Source organism: Bradysia coprophila, unplaced genomic scaffold (assembly GCF_014529535.1).
Source record: "Bradysia coprophila strain Holo2 unplaced genomic scaffold, BU_Bcop_v1 contig_87, whole genome shotgun sequence".
Classification (NCBI taxonomy): Eukaryota; Metazoa; Arthropoda; class Insecta; order Diptera; family Sciaridae; genus Bradysia; species Bradysia coprophila.
The window spans coordinates 1,942,413-1,962,324 of NW_023504014.1; the positions used below are offsets into that span (position 1 = coordinate 1,942,413).

The 19,912-nt window shown below is 34.8% G+C and overlaps 1 protein-coding gene across 4 annotated transcripts in view; it reads right to left on the reverse strand.

Annotated features, from left to right (window-relative positions):
* The window catches only part of LOC119084659 (trafficking kinesin-binding protein milt), a 43,573-nt gene extending 24,783 nt beyond the window's left edge, over positions 1-18,790 (reverse strand). Inside the window, exons 1-5 of one of the 4 annotated variants that reach the window (XM_037194730.1) lie at positions 18,497-18,790; positions 17,432-17,529; positions 12,555-12,717; positions 6,157-6,275; positions 6,001-6,091 (exon numbers count right to left, since the gene is read on the reverse strand). In XM_037194730.1, coding sequence (XP_037050625.1) covers positions 6,001-6,091; positions 6,157-6,275; positions 12,555-12,699 — 355 coding nt within the window. In that variant the 5' untranslated portion in view covers positions 12,700-12,717; positions 17,432-17,529; positions 18,497-18,790. Of the gene's footprint in view, positions 1-6,000; positions 6,092-6,156; positions 6,276-7,381; positions 7,615-12,554; positions 12,718-15,462; positions 15,626-17,431; positions 17,530-18,473 lie in introns of those variants that run through there. The other 3 variants (XM_037194731.1, XM_037194728.1, XM_037194732.1) reach the window with 3 other exon arrangements.
* Positions 18,791-19,912: the final 1,122 nt, after the last annotated feature.

Consider the following 19,912-nt stretch of genomic DNA (forward strand, 5'->3'; position numbering starts at 1 on the left):
AAAGTTGTGGATAAGTTAAGCGTTTTGTTCACGTACACATACAATTTTCATTTAAAAAGTGAATTTATTGGGCGCGATCAAATTGGCTAGACAATTCAATTATGCTGAACACATAAACTACATTCTCTACCTTCGACCTCATACTGTGAACTTTTCTCCAGTCACGTATTTATAGTCAAAGTAAATTATATTCCATTGATCACCGATAAGTTATCGAACACAGCAATTCACACAATGTACGAACTTATCTATTTAAAATGTTTAATTATCGCAACAGTTATTTTCAAATCATTGTGTCGGTCTTGGTATTGGTCGTTAAAACAAAAACCTTACTTGCGGTCATATGCTCCGACATCTAAATTTGCTTTGTGAACGGTTATTTTTCGAATAAAAAGAGTCGATTACGAGATAATGATTTTTTTTAAATATCTTCGCATAAAATACCATGATTAATTGGGGTGTAAATATCCATTACTATTTTCTTTACCGTAATAGCGGATAGTTTATCGCTTTTTGTTGTAAGTGTAGAAGTAGTTGCCCGTATCAATATTGAATTCGCGTTCTTGTTCTTTTCGCAAAACGAGAACAAACATCATTTTTCTACTTGGCCGATTTTCTAAAGAGTTTGATGAAAAGATGAATTTAATGCAGGTGGTATGTTGTGGTGTTACAATGATTATGAAAATAAATAGGTTAGTAATGGAGAAGTTTCGTTCACAATTCACTTTTGAAATTCTTTGACTGTAACTCAATATCTGGCCAAGTGCATAAATTAAATTGTGTTCCAGATGCTTGAGAGCCGTCCGTCTTAACGAGCAGTATGAAGCTTAAACTCATAAAGCATGGCACTGCATCATATTAAACAACAAACACTACGAATTATTTAACATCTAATTTATAACAAACAAATAAATGATGATGGATGGTATAACTCTGCAACATGGAACAATGTATTTGTTATTAGCGTAATTAATAGAAACAATCAAAATGAATGATTATTTCTTTTAACCAATTAATACAAAACTACAATGAATGCAGATGTTGCATTCGGACATTCCGAACAGACAGGAGAATAGTAAGACTAAAACTATTACGATGTGTGCGCATTAGATGTCACACCAGAGCCTAATATTTGAGATATAATTCTCTAAATTCCCAAAATTCCCAAAAATTCCCTAAAATTCCCAAAAATTCCCTAAATTCCCAAAAATTCCTTAAATTCCCAAAAATTCCCTAAAATTCCCAAAAAACACAACAAATATTTCAGAACATATTGAATATAATATATTCAGTAAATTGAGCTTAAGCGGCATATCGCCAAAACTGGAGGTGATGGTGATAGGGAAACAAGTGGTCTCCGATTTTAAGGAGTGATAGATTCGTCTTCAATACTAGAGAATCGTATCTTTCATTTTTTTTCGAACATTTTTTTAAATTTTCGGTTAAAGTGTTCAAAGGTGAAAGCATGTCAGAGGGTACCGAAAACCTTTTTGCGGCTATAACTCAAAAATAATTATTTTAAGAGCAGTCTACACTTCTATGAAAAACATTTTCGATGATAACTTCTTATTAGAATATTTTTTGAAAAAAGTGGTTTCATCGTTTGGTGTCACAACATATAAAGCTTCGATAGCCACCAGAATAAACCGCGAGCCTTTTTTAATAAAAGTTTAGTTTTGTTAATAAAAACTTTTTATATTTTTTTATAGAATTTAATTAAAAAAATCACTGCCATGATGAACTCACGTACGGAAACTCTAAAGAATCGAAATGGGATATTAGGTATCTGTCAGCTGATAGGAATATTTTGTTTGTTAGTGTTGGTTTTTAGGTTATCTCTGTGATCACAATTAAAACAAACTGTCAACAAATAAAACATCCCAATTTGTTAAGTCACGAAATTGTTTCTTTTTCAAGCGCGAGATTTTTTGAAAATTGGAGCGGCTTTTTAAACTGAAATTAAAAATTTCAAATTCCACTTTTCCAATATCAATATACATTTTCAGTGTGTTTTTGATGTGTTCATTGAAATAAAAATAATATTGGACAAAGGCTCGCGGTTTATTGTCAAAATTGATGCAGTCTACGCCGAGAAAGCTCAAAAGTCCAAAAAATATCACAAAAAACACAAATTTTAGGAGTTTTGAGTCTTTTCTCAGTACACTACATCAATCTGGACAATTCCAGTGGCTATCGAAACCTTATATGTTCTGGCACCAAACGATGAGGCCACTTTTTCAAAAATAATTCGAATAAAAAGTTAACATCAAAAATGTATTTCATAGGGGGTCGGAGTGTAGATTGCTCTTAAATTATTGTAGTGTTGTACTAATGTCGGCTTTGGAGAGACCTACAAGTAGAGTATACGTCCTGGCTGGTGCGAGTACATCGACAAGAATTATATCCTTCAGAGCATAATATTTGGGAACCAATTATCTTGTTCATAGTTTTTAAAGGTTTTTGAACTTTTCCTGATCTTTTACGAGCATTTAATTATAAAAATGCAAAGAAAAGAAATTTTTTGGGAATTTTTGGGAATTAATTCCCAAAATTCCCAAAAATTCCCAAAAATTCCCAAAAATTCCCTAAATTCCCAAAAATTCTCAAAAACGATTCCCAAATATTAGGCTATGTGTCACACCGTATGCGCAAAATTACAGATATATTTAGGGCCTGTGATTGAATTATGTATCCTTCTACATGCATGGCTATGTATCTCGACTAACAGCGAGAAAAGGAATAATAATTTTCTCGATTTCCCCGTATTTTCGCAAAACTCTAACATAAAAAGCGTTGGGTTCACCTCGGGGAGAAATAGGAAATTCCACCTCATTTATTTGCGCACTAATTGACGTTTGTAAAAAATAACAATTTAAATGTTTTACATAAAATCTTGTTGCTAACACGTTAGTAAATATGGGTTTTGCGCATACGATGTGTTGGCGAACTCGCTTTCGGCTCGTATCGGCAATCTCAAATCTATTGCGCAAAACATACCATTTACTAACTAGTAAGCAAAATAGCTATTATCTACTATAATGCCGAAACATTCATAATTGGCATCCCTGTTTCCGCATCATTTACACACTGACAGTTGTAGTAGATGGCTACGTGGTCAGGTTGTCGAGAGAAGCCATTTAAACACGAATAAGCTTACAATTAGTCCCTCTATCCGTTGGAATAACAATCTGTATTCAAATTGACTCGTCGGTCCCACGCGGCCATTAGTGCCGGTCCTCCGAAACGGCTGGATGGATCCGCGAACTGAATGTAATTCCTTATACTACTCGAGTCCCTCAATAAGAACATATATAACAATCAGAGGTATCGCGACTCTGTTTAAGTTTTGTTCAACCCCACCATGTTGTGTTAATTTGTGGTGATTTTGACATTACAGTAGAGTTACTTACAGTTAGTAAATTTTGCGCACACGATGTCTTGCCGAACTCGCTTCACATCTAGCTATAATATGGTGTCGCTTGCTAATTTCTTGCTGTGACGAGTGCAGCGCCTCTCTCATTCAGAAATCGATTTCTCGAGATTCTAATGCTTTTTTTTCCAAAAACCAATTCGCTCGTCAAATACGTACAAACAATGTTGTTCCCACAATGATTAGGGTTTACCAAACTGATGGCATTTTAAATATTATCAACGGTCCACAGAAACGAATTTGCGGGTCATTTAGCATTCAACCGATTTTTAAACAATCGAAATTAAATTTCCATTAAAATCGTAGAAATTTCTTCCCGCCAATATGCAAAACAAAATTTTTACTTTCGATTCGCCGAAACTAATTGACCGAAGAAACTGAAATTAACCAATACAAAATGCGACTTTATTAGTTCAATGATTCAATGGTCATTTTGCGTTCAGTTTTTATTTTTTCTCTTCCATTGAGAGAGGAAAAAATCGTAACTTTTACTATTTAATTTTGAATTTAATTTTTTTTGCTTTGATCTTTCAGTGTGCAGTGACAACAATCTTTATTGCATACCATTGGATTAAAATATTATTTTTGTTTTCGAATTTTGAAAAGATTATTAAAGCATCAATGAAAGACATTGAATGAGTTAATAGTGCATAACTAATAAACAGATGTATGGTAAAATGTTATTTTATTGTTATAATGACTTTGTAATCACAACGTTTTTTTTCCTCGTGTAATATGGTAAGTTGCGCGAAGCCAGACAAATTTATTCAACTTATTTGCAAATAATAAACTGACATTCTCTTTAGAAGTTATAAGAAGACGAAAAGATTTACGTTATTTGTATGGCATGTCCGCATACCTTTAAGAACCCACAGAGTATCATCTTTCCTTAAAACGTTTCAGAAACAGCGACACAGACGATATCACAAGGACTAAGTAATTCATTGTGGTTTCTATTTTGCAGATAGCAAAATAGATTCAAGATTTTGATTAAGTAAACAAATTCTCTCGCAAAATCGTGCTTCTCTTTAGATGATAGATGATAATGTCGTATTAAATTTAAGTATCAAAAAAGGAACCAATGGACAGAAGAATTTCTCAACATTAACCAATTCCGCTTTACGTTTCAGACTATTATCGTATCGTAAAGTGTTCGATACGTGTGTCCTTCCTGTGCTCACATATGGAGCGGAAACGTTAACGTTAACAAAAGCTTCCGAAAATATATTAAGAGTGGCACAAAGAGCTATGGAACGAAGTATGCTTGGAATTACGCTCAGAGATAGAATGACAAATCAATGGATTCGACAACAAACAAAAGTCGTTGATGTCATGGAAAGAATAGCATCTTTAAAGTGGAGCTGGGCGGGACATATTGCAAGAAGGACGGACGAACGTTGGACCAAAAAGATCATGAACTGGAGACCACCTAAAACACGACCTAGAGGTAGACCACCAGAGAGATGGAGTAATGGTATAAAGAGAATTGCAGGCGCAAATTGGCAACAAGTGGCAACTAATCGTTCGGAATGGAAAAGAATTGGGGAGGCCTACGTCCAGCAGTGGACAGAAACAGGCTGAAAAAGAAGAAGAAGAAGAACCAATTCCGCAACAGGAAAGTGGTAGAAGCGATCACCGGACACTGTAGTCCGAGGAATCACCGATACCAATAACACCTGTTGATTCAGAGAGCAAACTCAGCCTTCATTCATGTCAACCTCGATACCTAGTCTAGGAGTTCTGGACAAGTTCTTTGCGATGATATTTGCGCGATGAAATGGAAGTTAGAAACAAAGAATCAATCGATCTGTGTTCCATGGAGACTGGCTTCCTCAGCCTGACAGATTTAGAATATTCAACAAATTGAAGAGCAACATCAGACCTAACAGTTGTTTGAATACAATTATTGTTAATCCTTTCGTCTTAACACTATAGTCGCAACAAGACTATAGACCTAGACTGTCGTAGAAACGTATAACAAATATGATCCCTGCCACTATATGCACGTATTCATATGCTGTCTATACTAATTAATCAGCCTAGCTGGGTTTTGTCATTTCCAGTCATTTGCGATACTCAATCAAAATACATCATCGAGTATTAAAGGCTATAGACCCGATAAAACCTTTATTATCTCGAAACCACGTTGACTCATTATGGTAGCTGCGAAATACATTTCAATGAAATTACTTAAGCAAATGCGTTAACACACTGCTACCGGATTAATAACGTTTTGTTGCGCTAGTCTGTCGATACATATATTCACAGAAAAACAATTCATTGTTTATCAACCGTATGTGCCTTCAATACACTTCGAAGTTGATTTAAATTATTTTCAAATGTTCATAGCCAGCAACGATAGTAATGAACACTGCCATCTGCTAAGGAATCGCAATTTCATCGACAAAAATGTTTCTTTTTTTTTCTCAACTCACTTGGAAACTAGATGCCGCACGCTTTATACATAAAATGTTTTGACTAGGTATCGATGTTATGCAACGTTTTGTTATGCCAATTTCATACTGAGTTATATTGATTGGAAGGAAAAATAAATGGAAATATCTACTTACGGAAATAATTCAACGTTTCCCGAATTTGATCTCTGTTCAATCCGAATCCACCCTTAGGTATGGGCAATGCTGGACTAGGTACAAACCAATCCTGTGGAAATTTGTATAATAGATATGACTGATTCGAATGAACTCTTCTACATTGATGATGTTTACCTGATTTTCATATCCGGTGAATTGCGTAAGCGAATCTACCCTCAGTTTATATTTTGGTATTTGCTCTTCGAGTAGTGAAAATATCTCAACTTCGGGGAGATGTTCGGAGCTGCATAAATCTGTAAAACAAAAAAATGACAAAATTAAGTTTCGATATTAATGATGTCACTACAATTCGAAAGTTCTGCAAATGGATAAGGCTTTCGTATCTGGCAGGAGAAAACGAGGCGTAAATGAAGAAGGTCTTTCAATGGCCTTTTAAGACTATTGGCCTTTAGCACTATTTAGATATTACAAGATTTCGTCGATACTTTCAATCTTCTGTTGGTAATTAAATGCAGAAAGGGGACGTGTAACATTAGCGAATTATAAGAAAAATGAATCTTGATTTATTTATATGACAATGTCATTGATGTATCGTTGTAAAGCTGAGACTCCAGGCTGTTACATTAGCGACACAATGATATGAAATAATTCTACCAGTAAGGTATAGAAACGGCCGAAGTTCGCAGGGAAAAAACCGGGAAGTAAACTTATACGTTCATTTAAAATTCGTTCAACCCCACCGTTTGAAGTGACATGTCCCGTCTCTGCATTTAACTTTTGATTTGTGAAAATGTAAATTCATTACGTTTTGATCATTCTTATTGTCTCAAGGTGCAAAACCTTTATTTATGCATAGATATGGTCCTTAACCACTCATAAAGGAAGATTTAATCTGTTGCTATTTTTGATTTGAATAACTGTATCCCTGATAATTCCAACTCGGGAGAAAAGTACTTTAAAGTTTTGTCTTTCGTCAAATGCGTTACATTAACACCACAATATTATTATATTTGTTGCTTGAAGATCGAGAGAAACAGTTGCATTTCAAGGTTAAGAATCATTCTTCAGAATGGCACATCATATGAGAAAATAAAGCGAAATCTCTCTTGATTTTCATAGATTCTGTGCCAAAATGTCAAAACATCAACGCTAAATGTTAGACACACATTGACAAATTATCGAAAATGTGATAGAATTCGAAATGGATCACTTCGTTCAATACAACATTATGAGCCATTTTATGAACGTAATTGGCTCCATTCACAATTATTTACACTTTTAAAACACACGCAAATCTGATACACTGCTGGGGAACGATTTAAAATTACTTTCATTTTCGTGTACACCGAAAATTAATTGATAATTTAATTAATTTCGGTGTGATATAACATTAACCAACCATTTATACGTTTTGATGTATCAATTGCGGATGCCATCAATTAGTCCAATGGATAATAATTGCCCAACATAAACACACACATACACATGCGTTTCGCACTTTTATGGGTGATGTGAAACTAATTTTTTTTTTTACTCAATTAATCAGCAGAAGAAAATGTGTTGCATAATCAATTTAATCAATTGCAGAGTTAAGTTGTGATAAAAATAAAGAAAATAATTTCACTCCGTCGGATATGTGCGAGCAGATCTCAGGATTATTGTCAACTGAAATAGAAGCTTTTTTTTGTGCGAATTCGCGTTGTATGCTAATGTGTTGTTGGAATTTATTTTTAATTTCTTTTTTCTTCTTGGCGGATTTTATTTCGAATATTTTTGGATATTCTAATAAATTTATCGAATGAGAGCAGAATTCTGTTTATTTACGTTGATCACGTATACAAATGATGTATTTATACGCGACCGTATAACAATACCACTTTCGAAAGAAAAGCTTTCGATTTGTTTTGGTTCGGTTCTAAACAAAAAAGATGTGACCGGAAACCTAAACGAATAACATTTTCCTTCGGTTTGCATACGTACGTTCATATGAGGAAGAAAAAAACCACACAAATTAACAGAATAAAATCTATAATTACAGAAAATCACCGATAACTTAAGCACATGACTTTTCGGCTGCTGACGTAAATTTTTTTGTGTTGATTTCTTATTCCCTAGTGTTCTTACTTGTCACAATGCCCGACGCTGTGTGTAGAAAATTTAAAACAGAATAGTACAGCGTACCATCAGACGAAATGCAATGCATAAAATCGTCAAAAATCAAAATAAATTGGAATTGATGTATAGAAGTGGCAATATACCGGGTACACTGCACGAAATCGAATAGTTGAATTACGAATCCTTGTTTATTCAATTTGTTAACACCGGTCGGAATATGTTTCAGGTCTTTTTCAGACAGTCATTTCATTCAACGCACTTCAAGCAACAGTGCTCCGAGTGACAGTATAGAGTATACTATTTTGTATAAAAAAAAGTTTTCCAATTTTTTTTACAGCGCAACAATTTGTTTGATACACTGTCCTCTTTTAGTACTCTATTTAGAGTACCACTCATGCTTGAAGTGTGTTGTTTCATTTCATAATTAGTTGAAAGAGCAATTCTACTAATTATGCTCCAGGGAAAACCCTAACTCTATTTTGCTAGTTGTAAACAGAACTGTAATAGTACAGAGTGAATTTCTGTCCACCATTTACCGCTGTACTATTTTCACATACTAAGCTATTGATTCACATTAATAAAACGTCAACAATTGTGGCTACGTTCCAAAATTGAGCTGGAACTAATACATTTTTCTTCAACTAATTGAAAATAAAGCATTCGAACGCTAAATAACAGAAAAAAGACGAAGAGGTACGAGTATACCAGTACATGCGTGTGTTTTTTTTTTCCTGCTATACAGTGTTATTCTTAGTTGATTACTTTTTGCTTTTTCACTTAGCGCATCACGAAATTTTAATTTTTTGCTCACTTGCAGCGAATATATGGCGAGATTTTCAATTAATGCATTATGCTTTCACAGTGAAAAAAAAAACCTTTTAGCAATTAATTATGGAATATGCATTATTGTTGAAAAGGCCATCCGAAAACAACGTGGGTGATTCCGTGGGTTATGCGACTTTTGTATCCTGAAATCGATTTTGTTGGAGATGCACACGATTTATGAATGTACTTCAGTAGCAACAATGTAGCTGCTATATATGATGGAGATCGAAGTTACATTTTCAATAATTTATAGTTGTGGGTATCAATATCTAAGCTGGTTTCAAAGATAAGCAGGGGCGGATCCAGAAAAATTTTAGATCCAAAGGATAGTAAAGTGGGGTACACAGGCTAAAATTATAAACTTCAAAATTCATCGTGAAGCGAAGACCGCTCATGGGACAGTGCTAGTCGATACAAAAATTGTTTGATTCTTTCTACGAGTTTTGTTTTTCAGTAGCACTAACAAGTTGTTAGTAACAACAGTCCAGTCAGATTTTTCAGTCTTATCGTTTTGGAATTTGGAACAGTCAAATTCATTCACCATTGTAGTGTGTATTTCGCTAGCCTCAGAAAATAAGTGCAAACCCCTGTCAAGTTTGACAGCGTGATTGGTAACGAACCTTAAATTTCGACGGAATGTCCTGCTGAAGAATTCACGCAGTGCACAGCTCAGCTTCTAGCATGAACATAACAAATATTCGGAGGCTGATGCAATCAAACTAGGCCTTGCATTTTCTCGTAAAGATAGGAGTGTGAATGAAAACACACAACGCATGCAAACGTTCACGCATACATATTTAAAAATTTAGAGGCTTTTTGACATTCGAAAAATGAGTGTTCGTGCTAGAAGCAGTGCTACGCGGTGTCAAAACGTCACATTGTAGCCTAAATGGCATTACGTTGATTAGAACGAGAAAACAACTGTACCAATCTAACCATCTGTAGTCGTCTGTACCATTTACACACCACTGAACCGAAATTTTTCTTGTAATTTACGCCCTTAGCATGAAAAGTTCTGTACGTAGTGAACGGTTGATTTAGGCAATTTCAGATACGTCAGATACGTAAAGGGATATTATATTCGACCGATAAATTAATTCAATACTACCGATAAAAAGTAATAAATGACCGATAAATATGGTACCGATAGAAAATAATAAATGATCGATAGGAAATCCACAAGTACCGATAAAAATATTCAAAACTACCGATAATTTTTTACCGATAAAAAGTACTAAAATACCGATAAGTTGGGAACTTTATCGATCGTTAATCACTTTTTATCGGTAATCTATTATTTTTTATCGATCATTCATTATATTCTATCGGTAATTAATTATTTTTTATCGGTACTTCCGTTTTTTCTATCTCAATAAAATATATTCGAGCCAGAAAATAATGTACTTTTACGGCTCTGGATTATTATAGCAAAGAAGAAATATTTAAAAAAAAACAGAAAAATCACGATCCCACAATAATAGAGAATTATTATCCCCATCTATAATTTTGAAATAACATTGAGATTGGAAGTAAGCAAGTCATGTTTGACTCTTCTTATAATAGACAAAATTTTAATTATTATAGTTCGGCCCTAAACAACCATATACCTACCCTACGGAGATCATTATAAGTAGGGTACATGTTTGCGCTGAAATACATGAACTGATTTATAAATAACTCGAATCAGTGAACATATTGCAGTGACAAAAGTTAGGATTTCGGACCAAAACAGCGATAGATCCTACAGGGGTGATCTACTTATACTGATACACATCTACTGATACATAAATGACACAGATCGCACAATATTTACTGGACTTATCACAATGACAAAATTTTCATTTTTTGGAGTTTTGGACCAAAACCTTTTTTTCTCTCATTTTTCAGGGATAGATGCTACAGGGGTGAATATCAATGGGGTTCGTATTTGTGCCAAAGCGCGTCTGATGACGTATAAATCACCAAGATCGGACGACATCTAGTCGACTTATCGCAGTGACAAAAATTCCATGTTCACAGGCTTGGACCAAAGCCTTTTTTTCTCTCATTTCTCAGTGATAGATGCTACAGGGATGAATATCAATAGGGTTCGTTTTTGTGCCAACGCGCCTCTACTGATACATAAATCAAGAAGATCGGACGACATAGGTGTGTAGACCAAAAATAGAGGTGTTATCGAAGAAGCATCGGCGAGGAAAACCATTTAACGGCGTGAAAAAGTATAAATTACGTTTTTTTCATCATGATGATTTCTTACACGTACAATGAAACCAATTCATTCGCTTGTTTCTTGCGGTCAAATTCATGAAAATTCCTAGAAACTTATCAAAATTCCGTAAAATTCCCAAAAATTCCTCAGAATTCTTAAAATTACTGAAAATTCTTGAAAATTCGGCGCAGATACGGAAAGAAACATGAAAAGTAAATGATTCAGAAACGATAAAAAAAAACAAGTCGGCGGCGCAGTGTTTTACGGTTACCGGCGGCGGCGCAATCGGCTAGCCGATTTTAATGTTTCGGCGGCGACGACGTCTTTTTTATGTATTTTTTCGGCGGCGATCTCTATTTCCCATAAACAAAAAAAAAATCCCGGCGAGACAGAACGGTATTTGGTCATTAAGAATAATAAACTACCGGTAGAAAAAACGGAAGTACCGTTAAAAAATAATAAATTACCGATGGAAAATAATGAATGATCGATAGAAAATAATAGATTACCGATAAAAAGTGATTAACGATCGATAAAGTTCCCAACTTATCGGTATTCTTGTACTTTTTATCGGTAAAAAATAATCGGTAGTTTTGAATATTTTTATCGGTACTTGTGGATTTCCTATCGATCATTTATTACTTTTTATCGGTAGTTTTGAATTAATTTATCGGTCGTTTATTAGTATCCATACGTAAATACCACAGATACGTCGTACACCTTCAATTCCTCGTCTAAGTTTCATCATCACGTGGGGTATCTACATTTAGAGTTATGGAATTTCCCAAAGTTAATATATTTCTGTAAATCATGACCGACCGTATTCGTTCAAATGTTATGCTGATGTATTGTGAGATTGAGGATTGCAAAATGAAGTGAGTAGAGTGAAGTAGTCATTTGTTCAACGAGGGAAGAAAAGTTGGAAATTGTATTTCGAGTGTGCAATTTCCAACTGTTTTCCAGAGTTAAACGCAACGTTTTTTCGCAACAAAGGTTCAGATCCTAAGGTTCAGCAGAGGAAAGAAAATGACTATTTTGTCACCTGCATTGTGAAGAACACATTTGAGCCTATCGTGTAAATTGGTTCGATTCTACTATTCAAGAAACTATGCAAATTAACGGCCTGAATAGGGAGTAGCCGGAAAACATTTTTATAAAAAATTTGCTATTAAATAGCCATAAGTTTGTATATGATTAATAACAGACGATAAGCAGCAACAAAAATAGTCAGCTTTTCGTTCAGTCCATTTTGATAAACTTGTAATTAAGCTCTTCGTGTTTCTATATTGATAATGTCTAATACCGAACGTAACAAAAATAATCAAATTAATTGTTAATCTCTAAGATAAGATCCGTACGTTCTTAAAATTAAACTGAATTCAAAATTGAAAAATCGACTTTCTACATATGAAACAAAACTTACCAGTAACGCATCCAACGTCGCATTTTTGCACTTTATTTTGTTGTAGGAAACGTCTGGACGGTAGTCCTGGTAAATGCTTTTCCAAAGTGGTTTGAGTCAATGGACTCAACGGCTTTTGGGTGCCACATCTAGTTGGAGACAACATCGGTCGTCTGTGTTGTTCCTGTAACAAGGAAGAGACAAACATGAATGGAAGTGAAAATGCGAATTGTATGTTCTAGGAACTGCGCCAATAAACTCATTTTCGAATCGCAACTGACATCAAAACGATTCCCTTTTACTTATTAATAGAATAATTACTCACGAGATGTAGTGCAGTTATTGTGTTATGTTTCACACAAACCGTTCTGGTTGGCTTTTTTGTGTTTTTGTTAGTTTGATACGTTCTACTTAATAATCAAAATACGACTGACGGTATGCACCATGTAAACGACTTTTTGTAACAGGAAGATGTCTCTTTTATTTTTATTTACTATTTTCGTTTCGATATTCCAACAACAACGCCAACGTGTGTCAGTGCTTGAAGAAACAGTATGCGTCTGAGTAATTTCAAGTTACCGTATTAAACGATGGAACATAATGAGTTTCAAATTTTTCGGTGAAGCAATACCTCACGTCAGGTAGATCACATTATCCTTTTCCAGGTGTGAGCAACATAATTTGGGGAAAAAAAATATTTCCAAATTTCCAACTGAAGTCCTTTGTTGCAATCCGATTTGCATTGGTGTCTTATTGACAAACCAAAATGTTGCGTTGTTTTGAATATCGTTTTGTTATGCGAGCAACCATCTAACCAGGCACACACTTTATCACTATCATCGGATTGTTAAGCAATTCTTTTCTGAAGAAAATTTTGTAAATTTGTTGAGCAAACAAGTTTCATTTGTTGTTGAAATTCGAGATCATAAAACGCCATAACCACCTGTATTGATGTAATTCAATATTCTAGGTCGATTTGTTTATTGAATCGGAAATGTTCTTGTCGTGTTATCGGTATATGTATTAGACGGTAATCGTCTTGTTATGCTATATGTTCAATTAATTACTTATAATCGGTGTTGTACATTTCTTTATTTAGTTTCACTTTGGGAATGTTTGTTGTTGTCTATTTGTCAGTCAGTTTTGAATCTAATTTTATCCCTACAGCCTTTTATATTACATATTTTCGAGTAGATAACATAATTAAGATACAGTAGTCAAGTTCAATTACAACATTACAACAGAATATAGATTGAATAATCAACGTGCAGCTGACCGAAACACAATGGATTCAGTCAACCTTACCAGTGAACTTTGGAAGTTTAGGTATTCGTTCGTTCACAGACATATCTCTCCCAGCGTTCCTATCCTCAGTGTATGGTGTCTACACCAACCTATATTCAGGACTACGAGTCAAATATCCCATACTTGATGGAAGCATTGAACAAGTGGAATGAAGTCAACAACGAACTCAAGCCCGAAGTTTTGAAGTCACAATTTGCTTGGGACCGAATCAATGTCAACCGATTGATATCACAGCAAACATTCACAACCGAAGTTGAACAGTTTCGTTTTGACCTGTTTCAAAACCAAATGCAGGAGCCTCGCTGAATGTTATTCCTAGCCCGAATATTGACACTTTTCTGAATAATGATGTGATGCGAATATGTATTGGCCTTCGTCTCGGATCAAAAATTTGTTATCCGCTCGAATGTGTGTGCGGCAAAGCTGTGGACGAATTGGGTAGGCATGCCCTTCATTGTAAAAAGAATCCGGGAAAATACTTCCGCTATGCCGAGTTGAACCGAATATTACATCAAGGTTTGGAAACAATCAACATGCCATCCTTGCTTGAGCCAACTGGATTATATCGAGACGACCGAAAAAGGCCTGATGGCATTACGTATACCGCCTGGACGAGAGGTAAATCACTCGTTTGGGATGCGACCTGTGCGGATTCACTGACCGTTTCTAACATGTCTGGCAGAATCAAAACGCCAGGAATGGCCTCAGAAAGAGCCGTCGCTCGAAAGCACTCCAAATACTCGTTGATAAAGGCAAATTACCATTTCGTCGCCGTCGGAGTCGAAGGAAGCTATCAATTTACTCAACAACATTGGCTCATACATGATTAGACTGACAGGTGAGGCGAAGGCGAGAAATTACTTGTTTCAAAGAATTTCCATGGCTATCCAGCGGGGAAATGCAATGTCTGTCAACGCTTCCATTCCGTAGAGTGCCGCACTGGACGAGGTTTACCATCTGCATTGATTATTTTTCTTTTCTTCTTTCTTTCATTTTTCTGTTCTGTAATTACTGTGCTATGTAGAATGAATTGGAATAAAGACTCTTTCACATTAACAGTTGTGACAACACCGGCGAAGAACGACAGCGACAGAATATCCCCACTTGGCTTTCGGCACAATAAGATTGAATGTTTTTGCAATAGAAGTTGGAGTAATTCTTTCAGCAACAGCGTCTTTTACATAAGCACGCCTGGTAGGAAAATAAATCACATTCCAGAAACTCGTTAGTAAACACTGATGTAGAGTGGTACCGTCCCAAGCGATAGATAAACCTAATGCAGCCCTTAAATGCTTTTTCCGGAATAGTCTTCGCTGAAACTCCCGATCTCCCCTTAACTTGGGAACAGTAAGAGAAATGGGATCTTACCAACAACGTTTTTGTGGATCTTGGAACATATCCAGCGTGAGACCAAAAACAACGAAGACTATTACTTTAGCCATAACATTTTGATTAAGAAGATCCTGTCTCTATTGAAGTCAGTGGTTTATTAAATTGTCCAGATTTCTTGACAAACTAAAAACTCTCTGTGTCCCCGGTTGGAATATCCAATTACTTCACATTAAACATTTAATTAGAATTTTATCAAGGTGACATCATTGGCACCAATCTAAACTTCACTCACATATTTGAAAATGCTCCCTTTAATCAATCCAACATCGAAGAACTTTACGAAAAAGAACAATTGCATGGTTGGAAGAAACACAAAACTTCACTGAATCCCACTTAATCCATTCCGATTACATTTTTCTTCCAAAGACAATTATTTTTAATTTAAGTTGAAAAACAATGGATACGTTTGTAAAGCGTTTGTTGCGCTTCTAATGCAGTACACACAACACTGCAATAAGCCGAAAAAATGTATTTTTAATTATTGGCACCGAAGCGTTCGTTTCGTTTGATTTTAGATTATGAAGTTAGATAACAATGCGTTTGATGTAGCCAATTTGTGTGTACACCGTGTACGACGTGTACATAAGTAAAACGCTTGTTCTGTTCCGTCGAACGGCGTCGTAAATCTAGGTTCATTTGGTTTCGCTTTTTTATTAGGCATAAGTTCTGCGAACCATCAATGTTGTTGTTCTCTTAATTTTTCTAAATTTAAATGTGAGTCACAAGATGCAAAACGTATTTATATGCAGTCGATCGTGCGCTAGGATGCCTCAATTGATTAAATTGGGCTACACATAGCGACTCGCGAGAGAGACCTAACTCAAACGTTTCAAACTTGACAGGAGAATAAAACAAAAATTGAATTAGGTGTATTTGGCGTCGATGTGTGTTAGCTACATTAATTGTTGATGGAGTTTTGTGGCTGTTCTTCCAGCAGATAAGGTCTTTGGCACTTTGTGGTTTAGGTCAGTAATGTATATGTCAAATGGCTTATCATTGACCAAGGAATCAGTACCATTCTATTGATAAAATTTTGCAGAAAAATCGGACGTGTGGTGTCGATTCATAGGTACATAGATGCATACAGCGAAAACTGTCTGTGTCTATTCACAAACTAAGCTTTTCTTTTCGTTGATAAGAAAAACGATTTTAGATAAAAAAAAGGCTATCGCGACTTACGTAAACAGCGGAAACATTATGCTCAAAACAAACGAGGCATTGAAAACGTGTTTTGGTCCTAGTTTTCATTGACAGATGCAGCAATCGCAATTTTCGATAGAGAAATTTCTATCTTTATTTGACAGTTGCGACAATTTCGTCATGAAAACAAGGACCAAAACATGTTTTGAATGCCTCGTTTGTTTTCAGCATAAGCGAATCCAACCCTTTATTGCATTTGTTCTATTCAATTAACTGGAATGCGAATTATATGAAATCGATAGCTAATTTACATTTTATCAAGCGACACAACGAACTTTACATTCATAACGTCGATGGAATCACATATACTACCACAAATATATTATCAAACTTAGCCGCGCAGCACAGATACAATCAATGAATGAAAATTAGCGTATTTGAATTAAACGAATCAAAAAAAAAAGGAACATGCCCTTGATGTTTCACTTTCTTCAGAGACGAACTACGATTACGCGTAGCGAAATGCTATACGCGAAAACTATTTTCGTTGAATCAGAAAACGTTTGGTTGTACACACAAAATAACGCATTTAGGAACACCACGATGACATAATAGGAACGCTTGTTATAAGTTTTATTTTTGGCAAAATACAATTTTGTGTACTGCCGCTTCTCATGCATCGGATGTTAAGTAATAGTAATGACATTTTCATAACATTGAAATAGAATTGGAAAAGTGATAAAATGTCTTGACGAGTGTGTTAAAAACGAACAATCGGTGCGACTGTGCGACGACGTGTGATTGACGTGGGATCAGTTCTCAGTTGCAAAACTCAATCGTAAACTTGGAATCTTTTTCGAAATGGGAAGAGTTTCGTTTACCCTTCTGAAAATGTATCTGCCGTCAGTAATGATGATTCAGATGATGAATGAGACTAGTCACAATGTAGACTAAGAAATTCTCCAGGATTTTCAAAAGTTTCGCATTTTTCACAGATTCAATTTGCAATTGTAATTATCGCTTCTAATTATCGCCACATCAATTTCATACGTGAAACTTACTTTTTTTTTATTTCGTCGTCGTCAGTATACAGTTGTTCAAATTTGTTGTGAGCTTTCTAAACTATGATGATACAGCTGTATTACGTGCATTTTGTCATCTGAAAAAAAAAAAACAAAGTAAGAAAATGAGTTACCGATTTTATGTGGCTCCTATTAGAAACAAAACCCCTGCCACAAATTCACAAATTCAAATTTTTGCATGCTTTAATGGTTTTACTTTTTCAAAAAAAGATTTTGGTTCAGAGAAATCATCAAAAAACGAATATTTTGCGCACAAATATAGGCTAGAAAATTGCCAACGGGTGAGTGCTCTTAAACAGATGAAACTTCAGTTTGCCGCTCATCATCTGCCCTTTATAATCTTCATCAAATTTATGTGCAGAAAGAAGTTCGCAAAGAAGAAAACCCTGATGGAATGAAAGTAGTAATGATTCTAATATTCGAAGTTATTGAAAAATCTGAACTTTGTTTCATAATAACTTTGCAGAGCAGACAGGCCATCAGCTTATCGAACTGTTATCATACTTTGCGGGTGATTGATTCGAATGTTTTTATAATGACGAAAAATTGGTTAGTTTATAAGGAAATTTCGTCACTTAAAAATGTTGTGATCAACGAACTTCATCCTCCCCATATATCCCTCCGATAAAATGATATAAACAGTACGTGCGGTAACAATTGACTTTTCGGGCTGGAAATTTTCAACCGAAGATAACAAACAATAAAATTAAATGCTGAAACATTTGGTCGACTCATAATAAATAAATGGAATGGTGTTGTCGTTTTGTTTAATGAAATGACTCAATTAAAGATTATCAACACTTAAAATGAAGACAACTAAATAGTTGAGCACGTCACGGACGAATAGTTTCCATGTAACTTTAAAAGGAAAAATAAATTGGCAAATCGATTAGAGTTGTACGCTAGAAGATACTATTTTCTTTTTCGACAAAACAGGTCACAGAAACACATAAAGGGTTTCGGAATAAAGGTGAACAGCCGAGAAATGAACACGAAAAAAATTACGGTAAAAAAAATTCACCAAACGATTTTCCAGTTCCATACTTTGTTGTAAAGTCGAATTCCTTGCAAATTTACTGTAATAGTGTTGTAATACTTAAGCTCCTCAAGCACACATTTATAAACAATTTCAATTAATTTTCTACACAAAAAGAATAACAATAGCACAATTTATATTTCGATCAAAATTAACTAACGATCGAAACAATTCAATAATTTTCTAACGATATAAATACACAATTTGTAACACCATTAACTAAATATAATATTTGACTCTGTTTTTTTTTTATTCCACTACGCGACGTTCATATTTATTTTGTTCTTCTTTCATTTTTTCTGAAAAACTAATTGAGCGAACTTGACAGCAGATGTGTGTAAACTGGTGGTAAACCTGGTAAACGGTGTAGACATCGTAGACATACACGGAAATGGCGGTTTTTTTGAAACTGCTATGAAATGTAGTATACATGCCAAAGCATATCAAATGTGACATGGCTAATTTTTGTTCAAATGAAAAAAATGTAGAAGACTAGAAGATCACATGATCTACATTTTTGTAGATTTGCACATGAGCCATCCAGGTTTCATGGTAAAAATTATATTTGAAGCATGTCTTATAATAGTCGAAAGAAAAGTGTTACTATGGGTCTTTAGGTCTACAGTCTTTAACACCTAAGAACCATCCACTGACGAGATTTTTCAATTAATCACATTCCACATACTGATTGAGGTAGTTTTCAAAATTGCATTTGAGACATTTGGTCCGATGGGTGAAGAGACAAGGATTTTTATAAACAAACTCGGAAATTTATTAAAAGAAAAAACTGGAGAAAAATGGTCTACAAATTTCCTGATTTAACAGTTTTTTCAATTGAAATTCAAAGAAACAATGCAGCCTCAATTTTAAAAACTTTCGAAACAGATGAAGCAAATAAAATTTCTAGTATTTTTTATTTATTTTAACGAAACTACTTAAAAACTTAAAAAATTTATATAAAAAAAAGTTGTCAAAACGAATTGGCTGAATACTTTAATAATTTCGTTTTCGAGGGCTGTTGATTTGCGAGTAGAGGGAGTAGAGTGACTTCGATTGAAAAACTGAATCAGTAGCAGTACTGTGGATAAAGTATGGCATGCTTGGTATCGTTGAAAAGCTTATTCTTCCGGCTACAATATCAGCGACAATTACTTTGAAGTAAGGCAAGTAAGGCTACCAAAAAGGAACAGAAGTGTCCAAATTGAACCGTTCCTGCCTGGTTTGTTTTACTCTGTCGTGAAGTAAACCACAGTCAACCTGAATGGCATTACTTGCCCAACTGACTTCGATTGTGAACAAATTATTTTACATTTAACTAAAAACGGAAGAAAAACGAATTACATTTTACAGGGAAATGCTGTTTGGAGCTAAATCTTAAATGTAATGTAAATTTTATCATTCTGTTACATTTACATTGCTCTATT